The 24,293-nt window shown below is 45.1% G+C and overlaps 1 protein-coding gene across 1 annotated transcript in view; it reads right to left on the reverse strand.

Annotated features, from left to right (window-relative positions):
- The window catches only part of LOC135235717 (1,4-alpha-glucan-branching enzyme-like), a 114,784-nt gene that overhangs the window by 41,280 nt on the left and 49,211 nt on the right, over nucleotides 1-24,293 (reverse strand). Inside the window, 2 exon segments of the mRNA XM_064301503.1 lie at nucleotides 12,771-12,940; nucleotides 15,422-15,537. Coding sequence (XP_064157573.1) covers nucleotides 12,771-12,940; nucleotides 15,422-15,537 — 286 coding nt within the window.

The raw sequence follows: 24,293 nt of genomic DNA on the forward strand, positions 1-24,293 counted from the left end.
GCATGCATGCCTGCAAGTGTGTGTGCGCGAGCGTACAATGGGAGTGGAAATCAATAAAAATGAGCTTAACCAAATGCTCAAGTTATCGTCTTGGAAACTAATCTTAAGACTCGACAAGCTTTCCACTTCAAGATACGGAAAAACTAAGTCTGGTCGATATGATATGGATCCTTTTAAAGCGGAGAAGGATTTCAGAGATTTCTAAACATTTATTACCATCCGGCCATTATTAAAAGGCATTGTCTGTGTGCGCTGAGTCACAATGTTTGCAAAGACAAAACAAGCAAAAATGAAAATCCGGTCTCAAAGTTAACAGTCTGGATGAAACCAAGATATCCCAGATAGTGTGATTTTAGTACAGTACAGTACTCCTGTCTAAGACTTCCGTCCCTTTCCCGATTTCCTCTATTATGGCATATTTGTCACAATGAATTGTTTCAGATCATTAAACAAAATGTGACAAAAGGACACTGAGTACACAGAAAACGCATCTTTTAACTTTTTTCATTAAATAAATGAAATACTAATTTATCAAACACCCATATCATCCAATTGAAGAAGTAATTGGCCCTTTAGTTACTCATCAACCAATTACTAATTACTAATCAACCAATTAATAAAATTGAATTGATAATTAGATTCAGCTGTTTGAATACAGCCAGGCTTGATTGCAGCCAGCCCTGTTGAATCTAAACCTCAGTCATATTGAACATTATCATCAAAGTAAAGGAGTCACCACAGAGTTTCTACAAGCACACTATCCCATGATCAAAGGAAATTCTAGACAAAAAAGGAAAAAAAAGTTGTTCAAATATATCAGTCTGGAAACAGTTACAAAGCCATTTCTAAGGCTCTGGAACTCCACCGAACCACAGTGGGAGCCATTATCTCCAAATGGAAAACACTTGAAACAGTGGACGACCTGCCAATATTTCTCCAGGACCTAAGCGATAACTCACTCATTTGATAATTATTTTATTTATTTGATGAAAAGTTATTTTAAAAATGTGTTGTTTATACTTGGGTTCCCTTTGTCTAATATTATATTTTGTCTAAAGATCTCAAACCATTCAGTGAGTCAAATATGCAATAATAGAGGAAATCGGGAAGGGGGCAAATACTTTTTCACGGCACTGTATATCCTTCACTTTGCATTCAGTAACAAGGGGTTTTATCTGTACACAAAACTGTCCTTGCTTTTGCCTGAATTACTGCATGCTCATACATATTTATTACCCTCCATTTTATTTTCCAATTTAGCTTGTTTTGTGCTCATTTCCGAGGCATAAAAATAAGAAATGCACTGCGACAAGACGCTTGTGTAAAAAGGAAAGTGCAAAGACAGCACTGACGACATCATTAAAACAAACCTTCTGTACTTTCAGGGAAACAGCGCGACATGACGTCAGGACTGATGGATTGTCAGAGCAACAAAATACAAAGGCAGTGTTGGGAGACAGAATAATGGCAACAGACAGACTGAGAGTGAGAGAGAGAGAGAAATAAAATGCCAGGATTGAAAGGTCTCTGTCTATCATCATATATATCACTTAGGTGTGAAATAAACATAGCTGCTTTTGCATTGTATATGCATATCCATTTGTTGCCAGGGTTTCTGTAATGAACTACACTTCCTAGCATGCAAATCTCCAGTTCAAACATCACATAATTCCTATGTTCAATATCTGCACATTATCTGATTCAGGTAATCACCACAATGAAGACATTACTGGTTTTGCTAAAAAATGGGACTGTCAAAGTATATAAGATTCAAAAAGATACAGTAGGCTCTACTCTACGTGAGTAGAGTGTTGCACATCTTGCAAAACTATTGGACAAATTCAGCTTTGCCTTTTGCAGCCTATTTCCTGCCCAGGGTCCTTTGCCAAAATTTTTGAAATCAGCCTCACTGACAGAGGGCCCACAACCAAGGCTTCTTAATGCCAGTATCGGCATTCTGGGAACTAATGGAGTCTTATTAATCTGATGTGAAAAAAAGACGGGTTCTTGGTACGTCTTAACTACTGCTTGTATTTTTTCCATAGATTGCGTTGTTGCCGTTCTCGTTGTGTTAGTGTTAATCAGTTTAACCTTCAGGGTCCAAGTTGAACTATGCGGTTGTTCCCTGCACTTGGACCGGTACTTCTCTCTAGGGGTTTCGTCATATTTGTTCCTGGTTATGGTTATACACTTTGTTGTACGTCGCTCTGGATAAGAGCGTCTGCCAAATGCCTGTAATGTAATGTAATGTAATGTACGGAGACGGAGAATGTTTTTTCTGTCTGTTTTATGCACAGCCAAATAAGATTTAAGTGCGTCAGCTATCTATAGTGCAGTCCAAACAAACAATCGGTCTTAAACATATGATTGTCTTGTTAAAATGTGATTTAATGTCCTGCATAGGGCCCACTAATACATAAGTATTATGTATTAGTGGGCCGATAGGGGAGACAGAGATCAAACAAATAGGAAGCATTAAACACCGTGTTGAACAAATAACTTTTTCATGCCTAGACTTTTTGGTACATATTTTCGCACATCTTAATTAGTTTATTTAGTATTACTGATGACGAACATTTAATACGCCTACGAATATCTGCAAATATAACCAGCACATCTTGACACTTGAGAGGTTTATGGGTTAGTTTCTTTTAAACATTAATTTTTTGAAATAGGGCAACTAATCCATCTTCAAAGGGATAATTAGGAATAAGATAAGGCATAAATATGGTAATGTTAAGCTGGGTCACATACACAACACGGGCACCTCTGTTGATATTTTAGAAGGTCTGCATCACTGTGTACATGTTACTGCCTGAAAATGAAGTTTATTTCACAGTTAATCAAAGAACGAAAAGAAAAAGATAGGCTTCTAGCATTTCTTTGCAAATCAATGTATCAATTTGAAAGTTAAAGACTATTTGACATACAGTAATACAATTACAGCATTTATCGAATAATTTTTGGGACTTTCTAAGGTTTCGAGTTTGTGATTTCTTCCTCTGGATTACTGAGAGTTTTTTTTTTTTTTCTTTGGCAGTTTGTACTAATGACATCTTTTGCCAATGAAGTGTGCTGAGAGAGAGAGAGAGAGAGAATGGATAGACCGCATTGCCAGTAGCTCGCCCAGGTTCACACACTGCAGAAGCCACAAATCTCACTTTACAAGCAATCCTGTCAGGAGCCAAAGTGGATGCAAATTAATAATGGCACAGGAGTGAGCGACGTCCCCTCCCAGCGGCTGTCAGACAGGCGGTGATTTACGACACTCAGCAACCCCCAGCTCTCGGGGTGCGAAGATTATCCAGAAACGCGGCGACAGGCCGCTCATCAGCGCACGAGTCACAGGGCCTTACGAGACACGCAGCAATCCCAGCATGCTCTACCGGCTCCCGCAAACCGGCCAAATGGGCAATTACTGCTTTCGTCCGTTTACGTTTATTCAAATAAGTCAGGAAGTAAATAGAACAGGACTGCTGGCAGACTAATGCTAATTTCGCACCGCTAGTGCTTAATTCGGTTCAATTCAGTTTTTGCAAAGACAGAGAGAACCGGTACACGGACAGGTCCGTGGTTTAACGCCACAGTGTGCAGCGGTACAGCGCAGAGCATCAGGAAGCGCCTCCTCTGTGCAGCTGCACGTCGTGAGTTAATTAACACGTCAGGTTTGGATGCGAGGGGCCGCGTTCAGCGCTAGCCTGAGGGACGGACGCAGAGCCGAGGTGCGGCGTGTGTGTGTGTGTGTGTGTGCGGCTCAGCTCGATATCGCACGTCGGCCCCGGACCCAGCTGCGACGGAACCCTCGCCACGGAGACGCCGGAGCGAACAAACAAACAAACAGCGCCAACCCCCCGGCGGCGGGCTCCTAACCGGCCTCCCAGCGTACACCTGCCCGTCCCCCTCGCCCTTCCGCAGCCGCATCATGGAGATTAATGACGTCTCCTCCCGCGCAAATTTCTTGCCTCGGGCTTAGCTCCAGCTGAAAGATCCCCCCTCCACCCCCCGCCCCTGCCCTCCCTCCACTCTCCGCACTGTTTCTCATTGCTTAACAAGCGGGCTGAGAGAGAGAGAGCAGTATTTAAATCCACAAGCCCCAGTTAAATCTCGCGGGCTAAGGAGGGGGTGCAGGTGGCTTAGTTAACAGAATAAAAAGGATGAACCCCAAAGTGCTATAATTTGTGAAGAGGGGTGGGGGGGTGGGTGCAGGTGATGCTTCTCTCAGCTTGTGCTTTGGCAGCGCCGGAACCTTCTGGAACACATCAGTCAGCGTAAGCAAGGCCCAGTTCGCCAGCTGCGCGGACACAGCGTGCTAGGCTTATTCCAGCTGAATGCGACGTGGCACAGCCGTCAGGGGCTTGCAAGCTCAAGGCTGTAGGTTAAATTTCCAGGTGGGGAACTGCACCTGTGCCCTTGAGCAAAGGGCACTTAACCCGAGTGGCTTCAGTAAATGTTCAGCTGTAGAAATACTTTTTTACCATTTAGCGGACACTCTGGACTGTCCGCTAAATGGCTAAAATGTTCATTTTAAATGTCGACATTGCCTTGTGCTTTCCCGAGGATGCCTTTGAACAGCCTTGTATTTGTAACACAAAGTCAATTCAGATTCTAAATCTAGTTCTTTTGGACCTGGTCTGCCCCCAAACCCCCCCCCTCCCCCCCCCCAAAAAAAAAAGAAAAAGAAAATTAAGTCAGTGGGGGAAAATATCATCTGTGGCAATCCCTGGCTAAATGAAGGTAAAAACTGTTGGCCATATAAAAATCCACACGCTTAGAATTTGACAGACTGTGTCAACAGACCGATTTCTGACAAAACTGTGAGGTGTCAGAACCATGTAGCATGCAGGATATGGCTGCCAGAGACAGACAGACAGACAGACAGACAGACCTGGCGGAAACAGCAGACGACTGGTGTGCCGGTAGCCAGAGAGTTGCCTGGAGCCGTGGAATCACTTTTTTATTTTTTATTTTTTTTTACCACCACAGCTGCCAACGAACCCATTTTCATATTTCCTCTAATTGTTTCCGTTACGTTTCCACCCATTACGGCCGCGAGGAAGGGCCCTCGCTAAATGAGGGCCCTGCTTTTGTGCCGTTATCAATTAGGGATGACAGCGTTTCATATTATTAATCAGATGTAATCACCCAAACTCGCGCGGCATGCCTTAACTGCTCCTCTTATTAGGACGTCATAATGTTTCACAGGCAGCCGGCCAGCACCGCCGTCCCTGGCCCGTAAATGAGCGGTATTAATCAAGAGAGTCAGGCTGGGGGCCAGAGGAGGGGGGGGGGGGGGCGAGGATACGGAGAGGAAAGCAGAGAGGGAGACTGTGACAAGCTCACCTGAAGTGACCCGTCTCTCCTCGCCTGTTAAAAAGCACCCTAATTGATATGTGACAGGAAGCTCGGCGGCCATCTTCTCCATTCGCATTAAAAGTGAAAGAAAATTTCAGGTGAATATTTTATGGTGAAACGCCGGCTACATTTGGTTGGAAAGTGAAAGTTTTTCAGCCAACTAGGAGGCAGTCAGGTTATTTCCAAGTAAAACCTGAGCTATATTGGGGCTAAAGGGTAAGATATTATGAGAATTTTTAACAGCCAAATAGATGATGTTGTCCTATTTTATGATTCAGAATGTTTAAATATAATTTTATTGAAATAAAGGCAACAAATAAACCCTAAAAGTTCAAATCGCTTACTCTTTTTGCTCCGCCTGCCTTTTTCAACAGTCTACGGCAGTGGTCTCCAACCCTGGTCCTGGAGAGCTACAGGGTCTGCTGGCTTTCATAGTGACTCTGCACTTCATGAATCAATTAGAGCAGTTTATTACACAGTTAACTCAACTCACCTGGTGTCTTGGGTCTCAACTGGGTGCTGATTTTAAGGTGAAAACAAAAACCAGCAGACCCTGTAGCTCTCCAGGACCAGGGTTGGAGACCACCGATCTACGGGATGATCACCTACGTTATATTTTGCAACATGATAGAATGAGGAAGTGAGATACTGCCAAATCGACTATAGCTAGCCCTTTTCCATTGAAGAATTAGCCTATATCGCCACAACTTCATGTGCATAATAAAGTTATTGCGACAACGCTAATGGAAAACGAGTTAATCGATATATGATGCTAGACTAATTCATTTGCTAGAGGTGGATTAGAGTAGATCCTAAGGCAGGAGCTAAGCTAGCTAGTGCTATACATCGGTAGTCATTGACAGAACTAGCACTGTTAGCATGCAGCCCGTATTGTCTAATATCCTTAGACAATAGGGACGCACACAACTTACTAGTATCAGTCTTCTTGTGTGAATCTGGGCAAGCTAGCTAAAAAGCAAATTTCCCAGAAAGTGCTCTGGTTGTTGGCTTTAGGAAGAATCCTCCAACTCCAATCACCTCTAGCTCAAACCTGAACGAGTGTATTGCGGTATCAGAATCAGCGATGACGTCTTCTACAGACTCAGAGTCCAGGGCATCTGAGTCACTTATAATGCCCTCTTGATTTGGAATCAAATATTTCAATGCTGTCCATTTCTGTCATCTTTTCAACTAAATGCTGTCCATTTCTGCCATCTTTTCAACAAAATACTGTCAATTTCTGCCATCTTTTTAACCTAAAGGTAAAATAACAGAGCCGTTTGTCTTCCAGGTTTTGTGTCAGGCATCACAGGGGTAATTTTCCGGTGTGACTTTGGGTGTTTCCGTCGGGAGTGATCAATTTGCCAACTTTGAAGCCATACTAACAACTATTTCAGCTCAATTTACTGAAAAATCTCTGGACTGAAATGAATTGATCTAATATCTTTGAGGGATGCTGTTATGTGGTGCTTACCCTTTAACCTAGGCCGTTTGGGTCAAAATGTCCCTCAGATTATATTTCCACCCTTCTAGATGTCTCAGTGTGACAAATACATTGTGTACAAAGAGCATAAATACTGATGAATGGTACACACACATCTCAGAATGTTTCTCTCATTAAAAGCAAGAGCACATGTGAAAATATATACCCATTTTGGCATGCCCAAAACCAAGAATGGTACACACTGGCAAATATTTTAGGCAGTTTTCATACTACATACATGTGTTTTTCTGAACCAAATGACGGCATACCACATGTTCTCCCAGCAGTAACACACAGAATAATGCGTTGTCTTATTCCTAACACCTAAATTTAGAACTATTTTGGCAGCTGACACAATTTTGCAAATATTGTTCTGGCTGTGAACATTCACACTAATAAAGCCTACTCATGCAAAAATAAAAATAATAAAAGAGACTCCTTCACACCTGCAAGATTAGAGGGAAAATCTCAACCAAGCCTCACAAGTGCAACCTTTGCATAGCCCAAACAATAGAATGAAACGCCGCTTTTGGATTCATACAGAGTAAAGAGTTTATCACGTAAAAAGGAAAAAAACCCACGATTTGAAACTACATCGCGTGCGTGCTGCAGGCCTCCACGTGTGGCCAGTAGTGCAGCCCGTGAGCACCGTGACATCAGCACGAGGGCTTCTGCTAGCGGAACACGAAGCCGCTGTCCCCGGAGCGGGTCAATGAGCCGACGCTCAGCTGATAAAAGCGGAGACCGCCGTCTGGGCCATTGTTCCGGAGCGCGCGGCGAATGCTCAATTAAGCCCCGCTCTGAAAACCGACGGGGGAAAAAAGGCCACGGCGTGGCGGATAACATCAAGCCGCTGGACGACCGCTCTACAGGAGAGAAGCACTTCAGCGGTCTGGCGAAGATGATCACTGAGCGCCTTTAGGTGAGGGGCTGACACACGGACCGTTCCTTCTAAAAAGGGATGAGAGCGCGCACCCAAAACGATTTCCAGGGAAACGCAACCCCGTGCCATCGCAGAGCGATCGCGACGCTTCAAACTGTTGCATTTGGCGTTTTATTTTCTCCGTCACCCGTCAGTGTGCCGATGGTGCAGTCGCGCTGATGAGTCTCAGTCCCCCTCAGTCATGTGCTTCTTTGGGATGCTAAAGTCCATGCGGTGGGTTAAGAAGAAGCAGCACATTGCTGAGGGACATCACGACAATTAGCAGATCCTTCTGACAGCCTTCTCCAGTACCATCCAGCCCGATCCATATTTCTCATATGTGCGGTGCCGACGAAATCCATTTCTGCCCCCATACGGAGCGAGCGGCGATCGCATCTTTACTGCGTTAATGCGCTGCCTCGGAGTTCCATTCTGAATTATGCGCTTCTACGACGTTTCATTTCCAAGCCGAACCGAGTCACTTAACTCTCGAAGTCGCGCCGCGGATAATAAACAGAAAACAAATTCCATTGGCATGATAATTGAAAACCGTGTGAATAATTCATGTCGGTTATCGACTTAGGTTGACAAAGATGGGGGACGATTCGTATAGCATCGCAGGGGGCTGAAAGTAAAATTAATATGAAATCTTAAAGGAATAATGGAACCATTCTTAATCTGAACCTGAACAAAAAAAAAAAAAGAAAGTAGTATTTGGAAAACAATTTACAATGTCGGAACACGCCATGATGAACACCCCTCAACAAGTTTTCATCAAACTGACACAAACTGCGACCAGATAAATATGTGTTTGCCACCCTTTCACGGAGCTCCACATAACTGTTAATAATGCATTACTCCTAAAATGTTTAATCTCCCGCATTGAGTGAAAATGCCACAGACGTTCAGTTTGGAGGTTTTTTTTTTTTTGTCTGAGACTCCCTTAGATTCTTAGATCATCTATGGGAAAATGGTGATGTTGAAAACCTACATGGCACATAGTCAAACCAGATTATCAACAAAGTAAAATAAAAAGAACAAAACAAGACAGCACCAAGGCTTAATTAGCCACTGTAGTGTAAAAAAAAAATGCTAATCCAGGAATGTGCCTCAGAAGTAAATAACAGATTTTAAAGGGTGGATGCATTTCTTCTGGTTGACTCTTCCAGTCTAAGAAGCACCGCATATCCACACATGAAACGGGAAGGAGATCGCTTTGGCGGAGAAATAACACCAAATTAATGAGCGAGGCTTTTCTGGGTGTCACATCCTTTCAAACGAGAGGAGGAAGAATGTTCCCGCTGCGGTGAAAAGAGGGAACCGCGGAAGAACAGACGGACGTATCCGCGCCGTTCCCGGAGAAACAGGCGGACGGGCGCTTGATCATACGCCACACGTGTCCCCCCCCCCACACGCGTGTGCGTTCCCCCACCGCTCAATTCAAAGCTGAGCGGAGTCACTTGACTCCTGCAAGTCAATAAATCAACCTGACAGAAAATGCAATTTGTGTTATTACTCCCACATTATGAAAATAATAAGCAATGAATGGCGGTTATTGCCTTGTGCTGGCACAGATGGGGGAATGTAGTGCCATACAGTCACAAGAGGAAGCAAAAGTATATAAAGTAAAAATAAATGCATAACAACAACAACTACAACAATAACAATAATAATCATTTTTAAATATCCATATTTTATTTTTTTTTCAGATGTAGGAAGGGCAGTCTTAAGCAGATCAATCTATCAGCACATATATAAGAGCACTACACTAATCCTGCATCAGAAACATTCCTCTCGGTGAAAACATGGTGGATCCACCCAGACACAAAGCCGGTCAGCCATCAGACACTCGGCTTTGAATGGCCGGTTTCAGCACAGTTTGCCCTTTGACCTCTTTGCACGCTGAAGCACCGGTTGCAGCTGGGGGGGTTAAGATGCTGTTGAGTTGCTGTAAGGTGGGTCTGAATGTTCAGGAATACCAGGGAGAACTACAACTCCCAGAGAACAACGATCACCACCACCTTCCTATACTGAGCGGCCCCATACTTTTTTCATATTTTCAAATCGGAAAGAGACACAGAGAGCGATAGATACCAACAGGAATGGGGGTGGAGGGAAAGAGAGACACAGACAGACAGAGAGAGAAGGTATAGTCTTCTAATCTTCTGCCTAGTTTGGCTTTGCAGATGTTAGACCAGGATAGTGTTCATTGTTCTCGGCTAGATATAGCTGTACAAAATAAGTAATTGTACCTTACTGAACCCGTGTTCAGCAGTTGTCTACGATCATGAAAATGCACTTCTTGTACGTCGCTTTGGATAAAAGCGTCTGCCAAATGAATGTAATGTAATGTAAATGTATAGTAAGAGAGAAATAGACAGAGATACCAGAAGGAGACTGACAGGGTATGAGAGAGTGAGGAAGGGAAGGAGAAGGTAACAGAAAACACTCTGTTCCTGCTGCACCCCTGCAGCTCCCCTCATGGCGTAACTGTGCCGTTTACCTGAGGCAAACGTGAGCGAAAAACAGAAAAAAAGAATTCCACAAATAAACGATCAACAAGCCGAGCGCATATTCTGTTACGCTCTGTGGATTGGAAGGACTCCGGTGAAGTGAGCGTGAGAGTTTCACGGCACGGATCAGATACAGCGATACCAGGCGCAACTCCGCTGCAGGGGAAAATCCTGCAACAAACGGAAACCGTTCTACAGCACTCAGAAGCAACTCACTGACACCGAAAGCTGCAATTCCACTTCAGCCCAGCAGGGGGCCAAAAGCCGACCTCAGTCAGCAGTCACTCGCTGTTGATTATGAGTTTGAAATATAAAAGTTCTGTACTAAAAGACTGGGGATGAGCGAAGGGCGTTCGGAAAACAAAAGCCGGAAGCTAGTATAATCGAAAGTGCATGGCTTCTGTCTATTTAATTTCAATTTTATTCATCTAAATTCTTTGCATAATTGCTAATTCATAGATGAAGTTGGCCTATACATTCAGAAGGTACGATGCTGACACAATCCTTGTTCATAGTATTGTTTTTACAGAATCATGACGTTTAAGATTTGAACAGGTTTCAAAGAAGTATCAAGCCTATATACTCCATTACAACACAAGGACTCATTTCAAGCGGTCGGTTGGGAGCACATCGTGCTGTACTGTCGCCTCAGCTAAGTAGTTGTGGGTTTGATCTCACATGGGAGCTTCTGTGGAGCGATTTCTCCGTGTCCATGTGGGCGACTGGTTTCAAAAGTAACTGTATCAAGCATGATTAGTAAACTCCATTATCACACACAATGTACTCCATTATCAATCAGCTGGTCGGTGCTGGGGTAGCACAGTGGTGCAGTGGGTAGCGCTGTCGCCTCACAGCAGGAAGGTTGTGGGTTTGAATCTCAGCTTGGGGCCTTTCTGTGTGGAGTCTGCATATTCTCCCCGTGTCCATGTGGAACAAGATAAATACTTAACGTTTTCTTATGGCATTGCTATTGATTAGGATTCAAAATGTGAGAGTACGTATGCCCCTCCGCCATACAAATAAATAAGTAAAATAAGCAGGAAAATCATAAGGATACACAATAAATTGTCAGTTCAAAGCTGTTAACTTAACATTTGGTCCCCATTGGACTGTTAGAGTTATCTGCTAGAGTTAAATAAACACTGGACATTTTACTGTGCACTCTTTGGTCATGTCCAATTTCCATGCAAGGCGAACACCTGAAATTATTTGTTGAAAAATACACAACGTGAATGACACGCTTATCACACGTCGAACCCACATACCGAGTCAGAATCAGAATAAACCGAAATCATTGGCTTAATGGAGCCATTTTGGGGGGCTTTATCAAACTTCTTGGCTCACTTTGGCTAAGAATAATTTAAACTGAAACGGAATATAAATGAGGCAGAGGCTCCGTTTTAGATAAAGAAATGCTGTACACAGCATATGGTTTAGTCACATCTGTGACTCACTGAAAGATGAGCAGGGATTTTTATTTATTTATTTCTGCCATGGAGTTACAGTACGGATAGCACTAAAGTGCCACGTGACTTGAATTCAAACTTCATTTTTAGTTCTCATTTAGTTCTCATTGCAGGTCGTCATAAACTTTGCATTAACTTTGCAAAAAAAGTCATTCTGATATATATCCTCAGATAAATCATCCACGTTGTAAAATAAGCCTTCCCCATGAGGGGACAGTGATGGGAGTTATTGTCACATTTCCATAGAAAAGAAATATGCAAATGACACACATTATCCCAAACTTCAAAAGGATGACCACCACGACCCTCAGAAGGACGATGAAGGGGAAATGGCTGCCATCTGAACATCTATGGTGCCCCTTCCAAAATTGTACAGGAAAGGAAACACATTTTTATCCTTTATCATTTAAAAATGGGGGGGGCAGTTGGATCAAAGCTGGCTTACCATAAATATGTATGCACCAAATAATTTTGCAAAGCAACACATTTCCTTTTGAAGTCAGACAATGTGGTTGCACAAAAAAACAATGCACTGCTCATCCAATGCATTAGCTGACCGAGAAGATTTGAATGCAACATTATACAGCAAAATAGATGAGCCTATACCAGATGTGCTCAGAATAACGTTAGCCAAGACAAGAACAGAGCTTTTCATCATGGTATACAGGAAAACGCATATTACAGGATTTGAATACAACACAGTGGCTCTAGAGTCGTCCACTCTCTGCAGGTGTGTGCGATTGTACTTCAATCACACCTTCATCTGCGACAAGAACAACTGTACACATGTAGAAGCTAATACGGTTTCCTCAAATGAAGTATCTTTCTCAAAATTCCTTAAAGACGGTAAGGGAATAAAGGCTTCCTAATTACTCCAGAAAGTTAACGACTGGGATGAAGGAACAGTAGAAAAAAGGACAATGTTTTATTTTATTTTCCCAGACAAATGAATGGTGAAAGGGTTTAATGGTCAAACAAGACGTGAGGCTAATGTGAACCGTGGCATTGAAACACAGCGCCTGGCTAACCCTCACCTGGATCCACTTGTCTGGAATGGCCATGGCCAGGCGGTAGTCGAAGCCACACCCTCCTTCGGTGACGGCTCGGCAGAGCCCCGGCATCCCGGATACATCCTGCGGAGAGGAGGGGAAGTAAATTTCAGCGGGGTCTTTCCCGGGGAAAAAAAAAGTCTCCGTTTTTACATCTGACTAAAACTCGCCACTCATCCTTAACTCTGAATTTTAGATTTCAGAAAAGAATACACTTTTCATTCCTTACATGTCCTGTGAAGTTCCAGCTGTGCTCTTTTAAAATAAAATAGCTTAAAAACATTGCATGATTGAGTTTAAGATAATGGGCAAGGTGCATTGTGGGTAAACTGAACACAGGTGTGTGCTCCCAGAATTCTTCTCATGTACAGTGCCTGCAAGGTGCTTTCACTAGTTTATTCTCCGGTGAATAAAATGACACCAGTGACATACTGACAACAGTGATAGTCACATTCTTGGGAAGATTTTTTCTTAAAAACCCTATTTTGTTTGACCACACTCTGTAAAGTTTGTTTAATCACCACGCCCCACAGACACAGTTCATCTACTTAAATCACAGTCATCCATAAAAACAGCAGACCCTCCTTCCCTCCATTTGCTGTTGGCACTAGTAGTTTTTCAAGGCGTATTCTTTATCAATTGCACAGAAATTAATTAAACAAGTAAATGAATAACTGCTTTCATTAATTGTGGCTCTGGGCTGTTTTAGTGCAGATATTGGACTGACTGTTTGTTTAGGAGGAATTTCTGTTTCTGTGGGGGGTGGGGTGGGTGTCCTGTGGTCGGTCTGCACAGGTGGGGGCAGGGGACCCCTGATTTCCTATACTTTTAAATCCAGGATACTAAGCACCCAATTAACACCTCCACTTGATTCATTTCAAAGCCCGTGTTCCTGCCTCACTGCATGCTGACGGATTAAAGGAAAACAGAACAATCCAAAGCCATTTCCATTTTTAAAAAAAACGGGTCTCTTTCCATGGTGAGCAAATCGGATAAGTCCAGATTTCGCAGCAACCGTCTCTGAATACAGATCTGTTCGTATCTGCGCTTATAAATTAGACATAGGCACCCCGCTTGTACACAATGTGCATTTGCATAGAAATACGGCAGCGCAAACAAATATTACACAAATGATCAAAGAAAATAATTTTTAAAAACACATCTCGTCCATAAACATCAACCCTGATTTCCACTCAAAACCCAATATGGAAGTCTAGTCATGGAACCGGCTAATGGCTAAAGAGGCTGGTCCATCTGAATGGTAATAGATGCTTTCAACAAACAATGTCGCTCTGTACATTTAAATGACATCGCCCAGTACGATTTCACCATTGAAACCCTTAACTAATGCAATTCAGCAGACTTGTGCGTGGATTTAATAGCATTAGTGTTCTTGCTGCAGGGCTTGTGGTAACCTCTCCCTGGTAATGAAGAGGCCAAGGGCCAGGGAGGGTTAAAAACACAGCACACATCCAGCGCATTTTATCTCAGCGTGAATCTGAGCTGGAAGCCCCTGAGCCTTGGTCCCTTTCTCACAGGTATAGCCGCTATGGGCAAGGAGGGGGGAGGGAAGGGATGAAGATCTCGTCGATGAAATAAAAAAAAAAAAAAAACTGGTGACAAATGAGTACACGGAGGCAAAGACGTGGAACCAATCAAGGCAGCCCAGAGGGCTTGTTGCCAGGACATGTTTGACCTTAGAGAAGTGGGAAGTGCAATCAAAAGAGTGGAAGATCAGGCTCCACAACAAAAGCACACAATGGACTGAAAAAGGGTGAGAAGTCGCTGTGTGTTCAAACAAGAACAGCCATTTATTGTTTCACAGTGTCAGGCAGGACAGAATACGTTCCAAATGGACAGACAAGGGGAAAACTACAATGACTATGGCTGTTTGCAGTGACCATAGCATACACATGCACTTCAATCTGATCCTCACATAGAGCAGTGTGACATACCATGAAAGACTGACCTGATTGGGTGTGACATGCTACGAAAGACAGATCTGATTGGGTGTGACATACTATGAAAGAGGGATCTGATTGGTGTAGTCACATTCATGTGACAGAGGATCTGTGTGGTGTGTTGCCACCTCTGCAAGGTCATGCACTCAGACAAGTGTACTGCAGGAGTGTCCACTCAGATAACCAGGTCCTGAATCAACAAGAGAGTAGTTCCGAAAAACCAGTACTGAACAAAAGAGAAGAAAAGAGAGAAGAAGCTGGTTGAGAGAGAGGGAGGGAGTGAACAGTGAACGCTCTGAAGCTTTTTGTTCGCCCACACTTCTAAATCAATTAGGCTTTTCAAACTTACTGAAAATATAAAACATTATTATGCACAACACTTATTTGCACCTCAAGGTCTACAGCTTTCAGGATTTACTGGCAGGCTTGAAAGCACTTTCTTAGTTTTTGTTTATTACCATCTCTCTCTTTCATTTCTGCGTTTTTCAGGGCTTTGTTGCATAGGAAATGTACGTGATTGGCATCGCTTTTCAGATGGAAGGCAGACGCGTCTGATATCTTTTCAGGGACGGTGGGTGGGTTGGGGGGGGGGGGGCAGTGGAGGGGTTTGGGCGTGGGAGGGGAGGGGGCAGAGGGGGAGCAGACACAGCTGGAGGGGGAGGCGGCCTGACTTACCGAGGCCGTGGTGGTGATAAAGCATGGAGGTCACGCCGTCGAACCTGAAGCCGTCAAAGCGATACTCCTCCATCCACCAGCGCAGATTAGACAGCAGGAAACGCTGCACCTCCCAGCTGCAGGGAGGGACAGAGAGAGGGAGGGAGTGGGAGAGGGGAGGAGGGAGAGAGGAGAGAGAGAGAAGAGGAAGAGAGGAGGGAGGAGGAGAGAAGGGAGGGAGAGAGAAGAAGAGAGAGGGGGAAGAGAGGAAGAGAGAGAGAAGGAGAGAGGGAGAGAGAAAGAGACAGTGAAGAGACAGAAATGGAAAGAGAAAGAGACCATGAACTTCATTACATTTTCATTTACCCAACCGTACAGTACCCTTTACATATTTTCCCTTGCACTGCAGAATTCTGACAGAATTGAGGTGCTTCGCTCAATGGAAGGGCTCCGTTGGGTTATCACACCTGCCACGTTTTTCTTGCGAAGGCAGTTTCCAAATAACATTCACGCTGTCGGTCAAAAAGTGTTCAGGAGAAAAACATCCTGGGAATGCACCGCCCTCAGCTTTCAGCAGGGGCTCTTTGAGTTTTTAAAAGTCCTCTCCGGTCAGCAAATGGGAAGACAACTAATTCTGCTGCTGGCGAAAAAGGGGAGGAGCAAAGCTTTAGGCAGATTCCCGGTGAGGAGTCTCACTGAAATCAAACTTGTGTGCTGATTGATTGTTAGCTTACGGTACAGGAAATCATAAAGCTAGAGCTCTGGTTATTCCTGCCACAGAGAGACTACACACGCAGGTCTGACACAGAACACAGGAAGTAGGTGCTTGGTTTTCTAGTGCAAATTACAGCGAAAACGGTGTTTTCCCCACCACAGAGCAACGACAGGCGCTTTCGCACTGCTGGGCACGCACAAACGCTCCTAAGACGGGCGGAACCAGCCCACGTTTCTGTGAGACTGCCTGCATTGGGCCTCACGTGAAGCTGACCCAAAGCCAGGCCGGCGTGAGCGGGCGAGAAGCTTCTGGAAGCCCTCGCACTCCGGTACGCCCGCGGCCCAAACCGTCCGTCCGGTAGCACGGAGAGACTCACGACGGCTCTGACGTGCGTACACATTTGCAGAACGGGCCGGTCTCTCCCTTTACCCAATCCCTCAGCACGTTAGCCTCTCGGGGGAGCGCATCGATTTCCGATCCGCGTCTGGGCAAACGCTCTTCACACCACGGGGATCTGCGCCGGTCAAACTGGACGCTTCCTGCCGAGTTGGAGCGACGGACGCCCGCCAGATCGATTCGCCGGCTATCGGCTCCATGCGAGAGACGCTGTTCGTACGGCCGCCTTTTGTACACGCGTCACCTTCCTCACAACCACACATTAGACTGGAAGGAGAGCTAAACAGATAACAGATCTGTGAGTATCTGCCGTCAACAAAAGCTCCTCTGGCAGCCCCTACTGTGTCCTAATTGTGTTATCCTTAGATTGTCCCCCCCACCCCAAAAAAAAAAAAAAAATTAGGGGCATAAATACAAATGTAGAAATACAGATGGATATTGTTAAATCAAATGACTGTACAGATGAATTTCAAATTGAAGCATCTTCACTGTTCATTACCCATATACATAAACACACATAATGGAAAAATTAACTTTCGACAACAGTGAAGCAAACAATGTTTGCCTTTTTTGTTTTGTTTTGTTTTGTTTTGTTTTTTAATCACGGTAGTTCCCAATGCCCCCAGCATCTGCCCCAGTGGGCATAATTAAGAGGTAATGGCTCTGGTAAAGTGGTCTGATTCAGGAGAGGAGCTCCTCCGTGCGCGTTTGCACGAGCACTTCCCGACTGCTCGTTCCTCGTTAGACACTGAGTAAAAGCCAATTACCGACCCGGCTCCTTCGCGCGTATCAAGTGGCAAGCTCGCGCCTCTTAATCATTCAGATGCAATCTGGCTAACGCGTTTGCATCCATTAGGGCTCAACGGTGACAGGTGCCCCGGTGACAGCTTTGTACATATGCAAAAACATTATTACAAATGCAATTAAAACGATAGCGCTTCCATCGCGAATAAAAACGCATTTAGACATTTTGATTGATACCTGGTTATGGTTGTGTTCCGTAAATTTTCAAATCCTTCGAAAATGCAAAAGGGAAAAAAAAATGTATAAAATAAAATAAACCAGGAGACAGTTTTTTTGTCCTACAGAAAGGCACACACACTGCCTCCCTCAGGCTAATGCCCTACTGTTGCTACAACGTTTTTCACCAAACTTCTTTGTGCGGCTTGAAACAACCGATCCCTTAGTACAGCTTGGTGTGGAGGCCCTTGCCTTTAAACTAAATCAAACAGAATGCAGGAGCCTCCTGAATATCGGCTGACGTTAATTACCGATACTCCCCCGTGTTTTAGCTGGCCTTTGAATTCACAGAGCTTAATACGTTTCATTAGATTAGCAGTGACAGAGAGGGCATTTCGAGTCAACCATCCGATGCTTCTTCAAGAACAGCAGACTGCGGAGGAGAAACTGGAGGCACAACAAGCAGTGCCCGTTGGCATGAAGCACCCCCGAGCTGGTGTGCACTCCTAGGGTCAGGTTCTCCCGGTCCATAGACTAACCCAGTGTGGCGTTCGGTCCGCCGGTGAGGCCGATTGGTTTCGGCAGCGCCGGCTGGTGGAGAGAGCGCACGCACCTGGGCTGCGTTAGCTAATCAGCCCCGGTGCTTAAAGGTGTGCTGCTCTCCACAGTTCGGGGCCGAGACCGGGAGCTCACACCGAAAGCGCAGTTATGGTTTTCGTTTTGTTTCGGAAATGTGTTTGAGGAGAAAAGAAAGAGAAAGCGGTGGTCCGCGGCTGGGATGCTGGAGGAGCCGGCGCCAAGCTTGGGAAGCGGGCCAGCTACGGGCGGTGCACGGGAAAGTGGTCGCACTGTTTTACTTTCTTTTGTCTTTGTTGTTTTAGCTTGTTGTGTTAGTTTATTGTTTTTGCCTGGAACACATGAGGGGGAAGAGTGAAGATAGCGTTTAGTTTGTTTTGTGTTTGTGTGGGTGTGCTCTCTCTCTCTCTCTCTCCATGCGGCAACCAATGGTGTTCCCCGGCACAGCCGCATCTCCCTCCTAGGGGTGTCATGCTGTCGTGTGACACCCAGAGATCGGCAACTAGGAAAGTATCCATTTCTGGTTTGCATGCCACCTTCGGGCCTTAATTACCTGCAGAAATTAGCCCTAACATGTACGCCATATGACTGCTACATTTCTCAATAAGTGCATGAATGACAGCCAAAGACTGTTCTCGGGTCCCTATATCAGGGATTTTCCTGCACTGAAATGGCTTATGCAGGCCGCCTAAGCTGTCTATAGGAGAAATCGGGCAAAGAAAACCCTGTAAAATTAATCAAAGTTGTCTGTGAATTTATTGGCACAATTTCGTCGTGAGTGATACTCCATTTCAAGTTTTTAAAAGTTTAGACCGTTTTTAAATTTACATACAACCTTAGACACTCTAAATGAACCACAATAGAATCGGCTTAATTGCAAAATAGAATGAAACGGAGAGCAGACGACCTCGCTTGCCACTCAGACGTCTGCTATCGACTGATTTCCAACTTATTCAACTTACCGTGAATTACTTCAACTTACAATGACGTAACGTCCAAATCGATGAGGAGGGGTGCTTTTGTTTGTTTTTTAACCCCTAGGTCAGCTTTTGCAAAGCCTACTGCACAGACCAGTCTGGTGTGTGCTAATTATGAATTCCAGTGACCTGGTGGCTGTTTCTTTTCTATTAATCACCTGGAGCATCCAGAAGATGAGGCTATGTCAACACCACAAGCAAATTAGCTGAACAAATTAACATTAAACACTGGACTCAAGTCAAACACGTAGATGAGTAAAATTAATTTCCTTAATAAATATTAAACACAATTTAAAATGCCGAAGGTCTCAATAGTTTCACTAATCTCCAAATCTGAAGCCCTCTCCATGACCTCCCTGGGTACTAAACCTCTTCTTTTCTTTTTAGATGGCATTCTGTAAACATATAATAGCAAAAAAGCATGTTGTTATAGCAACTCAGACGAGTCATAACTTTAACGGCTGTTAGATTTATACAGACGAGGACATAGTGTTTTTTGGTCACCTAGCATCCAATTCCAGCTAGAACACACTCTGAAAACAATACTAACTTAAGGTAGATAACGTTCTTAAATGATGTATGATTTATTGTAAATAGAAATAAAGCCGTATACCTAAAAATGACTTCCGGAACAGATTTTTTACTTTGCTTGCTCAAAAACAGTTTTTTGGAAAAATTTCCTGCAAAGGTCATCTTATTGCTCCATTTCTTTTGGAGGTGGTAGAGGACTGAATTAAACGTATAATACTACCCTGATATGGCTACAGTAGCTGCATTGTACACCAAGTTACTGACCGTGTTGCATTCATCAAGCGTTAAATTTATGGCGACTCTCCCCTATTTATAGATCATTACGCAATGTAACTGGACATAATTCCAGGAAAATATCTGAAAATATGCACTAATTATTTATGCAAATATGCAATCTCTTTACAATGAATGAAATGAACATGGTACAGAATTTAGAAATTCTATGCAAAAGAAAGAGGGAAACAAACAGAGGGAGAGAGAAAGAAAGAGGGAGAGAAATAGAGGGAGAGGGAAAGAAAGAGGGAGAGAAATAGAGGGAGAGAAAAAGAAAGGAGAGAAAGAAATAAAGAGAGCGGGATAGCGGCCCCAGGAGGAGACGGAGAGGGGGTGCGGCTCGCGGCGCTGACGCTCGCGCTCTGTTAAGAGACGAGAGAACGGGCGAGATCGGCGAGAGAGCCTCCCGGAGACTCCAGAAGGAAAATAAAACATCAAATGGCGTAAGACCAGGCCGTCTGTGAGAGGCTCCGGCCCACTCCGCCACACTCCGGCGCCCCTCGGCGTGCCTCGAGTGGGCGTTAAAAGCGCGGGCGCGGCACCACCCAGGTGCCCCAGCTCCCCGCGAGGCGGCGTTGCCATAGCACCTGGATCGCCACATCCAGCTCGCTTCTCTGCTTTGGGATGCGTAGCGCGCGGCGCGAGCGGAAAAAGGCCGGATCACGTGTGCATTCTGTGGGAATTCGAAAAGGTCATCCCTCTCTCCCTCTCTCCCCCTCTCGCTCTCTCTCGCTCTCTCTCTCCGGCATCAGGCAGAGAGACGCAAACACGAGGCCAAACAGTCTGGCGCACAGACTCATTCCATCTTTTGACATGGAAAAATTTCAGGGAGGGCCGGCTTGGTGGCGCAGTGGGTAGCACTGTCGCTTCACAGCAAGAAGGTCCTGGGTTCGAATCTGGCCTGGGCTTTAGTGTGGAGTTTGCATGTTCTCCCCGTGTCCGTGTGGGTTTCCTGCGGGTACTCCGGATTCCTCCCACAGTCCAGGCTAATTGGAGAGTCTAAATTGCCCCTAGGTATGACAGTGTGAGTGAATGGTGTGTGTGTGTCCTGCAATAGATTGGCGACCCTTTCAGGGTGTATTCCTGCCTCTCACCCAATGCACGCTGGGACCCTGATCAGGATAAGCGGGTATAGATGATGGATGAATGGATGAAACATTCAGGGAAAACGCCCTGAATGACAATGATTAAACAATTTTAATCAATGGACCAAAATTCAATGTAATAGCCCACATAATAATGTAACAACAATAGCCACACAAAAAAGGAAAATACAACATACAGCGATACTAAAATCACTGAACTGTACACCCATCACACCAAGGCCACAAGTCTTTTTGCTAGCGGTTTATCTCTTAGCATAATAATGACTGAATGGCTTAGCCTCTGCAAATGCCAAAGCTATGTCCTTTCACTAATATTTCACCATGTGTTCCCACCTTAGAAGAACTAGGACAAAAACTAATTTCATTTTTGGACTTTGGAGGCAATATTTCCCATCTCGATGAATATTTGGGAACAAGCTAAATATATTCCTGCTGGCAGTGGCAAATCTACCATCTACCAACTGGTATGATACGCGAGGAATCTGAACTATCTCTGAGCGTAGCACAACAAATTAACTTCAGATATTCTGTGCCAGCTACATCATGCTAACACTGGTAAATACAATTTCAAACACTGATAGAAGTTCCTTGGACATAAAGTGAGTTTGCAATGCATCACCCAGTGTTTTGTATTTTTATTTTTCCTCCACCCCGTCCCCATCCCCCACCAAAAACTTGTTCCCGCCGAATTGTGGATGTATGCCCAGGCGCATCAAGCCGAACCTTCGCAGCGAAAACGCTGAGGTAGATATCGAGATTGCGGTTTCATAAATAAAGGTGTGAAAGAGCATATTACATCTCGGCGTGGTCGGACTACCGCTGAAGAGCCTGGTTCGGATACGATAAGACCACAGGCACGCCAGTCGCACGCTCCCACGCGATAAATATATTATGGCTCCTTCACGCTTCTACTGCGAGAACAAAGACCTGAAACACAAAGAAACCTCACGAGAACAAGATAATGGGCTAAAGCAGAGAGGGAGAGAGAGAGAGGTTGAAAGGAAAAAGATCCATAATTTGAGAATTTGTCTCTGATTTATTGCAGAGATATCTCACTTATAATCCTGAGTGGTGCTCCATGGCCCACCTATCCCACAGCACGTTTCACAGGTAGAAGGTGCTGTGATCGGGGGGGGGGGGTAGGATATTGCAAACACCTGTACGGGGCACACCTGTACGGACAGAATCCCTAAAGGTACCTTAAAGGAGGGGGGGGGGGGGTAGATGATCTATGCCCTGCTATCTTCACATTAAACTCAAGCTACAGATAAGAACAAATAAATTTGAGGAAGCCGACAGGTCATTCCATGGAGGGTGCAACATTCCAACGATGGTGTCTGGCAGGGTGATGGATTCTAAAGAAGCCTCATTGAGCTGCAAGCACAAACCAAGCACTCCCCACCACAGGAAGCAGAAACTGTCCAGCCCCCCTCTCCGTTCTCCTCTCCCCTGACCTGCCGGAAGGTTCTGTCCAGCTTATTGAGGCAGGGCGACGGGGTGGGACGCTTTTATGCGAAAACATAACCCAAAATGAGGAGAACAGGCCCATTCAGACCATCATCAGTTACACAGAGTCTGGAGCGGTGATCTCAAACTCATGTCCTGATGAATCGGTGTCAAACTTAATTGCTTATAAGCTACTGATTGGCTGGAGAGTGCACACACCTGGTTGCCAACTGGCTGCTGATTGGTTGCCACAAAAAACCTGAAGCATGCGCAACCCTTCAGGAGTTTTGAGACTCTCGGATGGAGTACCCAGCACCATGTCAAGTTTGACTCTTGAGGAGGAAACCCCGAGAGTCTCTCCCAGAACTGTACGACCTTGGCAAGCTGTTCCCCCCCAAAAAATATATATATTTTATCAAAACATTTCCTGCTTATCAGTTTGGAATTTACGATGAGCGACGTGTTAACGGACTCTTCCGCCGCGCGGCTCGAGCGCCACAGCGGGCAGCGCGGTCGGATTAACGTCCAACAGATGTTCCGCGGCGCTGCCAGACACCATGCGGTCGCTGGATTCGCCCCACAATATCTCACTCCCCGCGCCGATGGCCACAGCGCAGGCTGAGCTCAGCCTGAGGAGTGATCAGACTCGTAAAGGAGGCGCTGGTGTGGTGCAATCGTAAAGTTAGAGGGCTCGTCTAAGTTGGAGGCTGATGTCTGAAGTAATTAGCAGTATTTACGTAACGTATTCTTGCACAGCACAGCATCTTGAGTTTTCATACAGTATGTGCATCAGTAAATGGTAAATGGTAAATGGACTGCATTTATATAGCGCTTTTATCCAAAGCGCTTTACAATTGATGCAATGCAATAGAGGCAAAGATGGATAGATAAATGGATAGACAAAATAAGAGAGTATTGGATAGACAGAATGTATATAGTATCTCTGCGTGGGAAAGAGATAAAAGGAGAGTTGTCAGAAGGTACAGGGGACATACGCGTGAGAGAAGACTGCGTCAAAAACATCAGAAGCCTCTCGTCAAAATGCCGCGATCTGGAGAGTTGGCGACATCGGCAGGCGAGAGGACGGAACGAGGAGAATCATCCGGCGTGTTCACCTACCCCCTCTCCCCTGCCGTCCTCGGGCCTCTCCGAAAAAACAGCCTAATAGAGAGCCAGGGAAAGCAGCTTAATGGAGCCGCTGCACGTCTCCAGGCTAGTTAGTCCTCCCGCTACGAACAAGAGAGAAACTGCATTCTGTATTCTGGACCTGTAAGTCAGGGAACGCCACTGCTGTGCAAGGCCAGGCAAGCATTCCTTCTGCTGGGCGGGAGGAAAAGGGGAGTGGGGGAGCTCTCAATTTGGTGACTGTCCAACAGCCCAATTAAAAGCCTGTCCAAGTTTAGGCCGCTTGTGCCCATTTCTCCTTCGTTGTCTTTTGAGCCGGAGACAGAAGGTGAGCCCTTTCTGAAACCGATCAATTTGACTCCGAGCTTGTGAAAACAGCAGGGTGGGGGGGTTTATAGAATATTCCTCTGTAGATCCTTTTGTAAGGAGACGGAGGGTGTAATGGCAACACTCATCAATTCTGCTGATCAATGATGCATGCGTTGCTGCAGTGCCGTGGAGATCCGCGGGAACAATAAATCGGGACAGCGGCGAGGACCCCGAAGTGCCCCGCTGATCAGACCTGATTTCTGCCAAATAAACTGCACCTCATCACTGATTCATAACCCCCCCGTGAGGGGCCCCGATGTTCCCCGATGCCGAAACACACCATTTTGAGTCTCACGCTTGTCAGCAGCTTCTCGCTCCCCGCACACTGGTGGTTTAGCAAAGCAGCGGCAGAGATCTCACACAATGCGCATCACGTACATGAGTCTGTGTGCGAGTTGCGATCCCGTCGTCGTGGTCCC

This window comes from Anguilla rostrata, chromosome 12 (assembly GCF_018555375.3).
Source record: "Anguilla rostrata isolate EN2019 chromosome 12, ASM1855537v3, whole genome shotgun sequence".
In the NCBI taxonomy this organism is placed as follows: domain Eukaryota; kingdom Metazoa; phylum Chordata; class Actinopteri; order Anguilliformes; family Anguillidae; genus Anguilla; species Anguilla rostrata.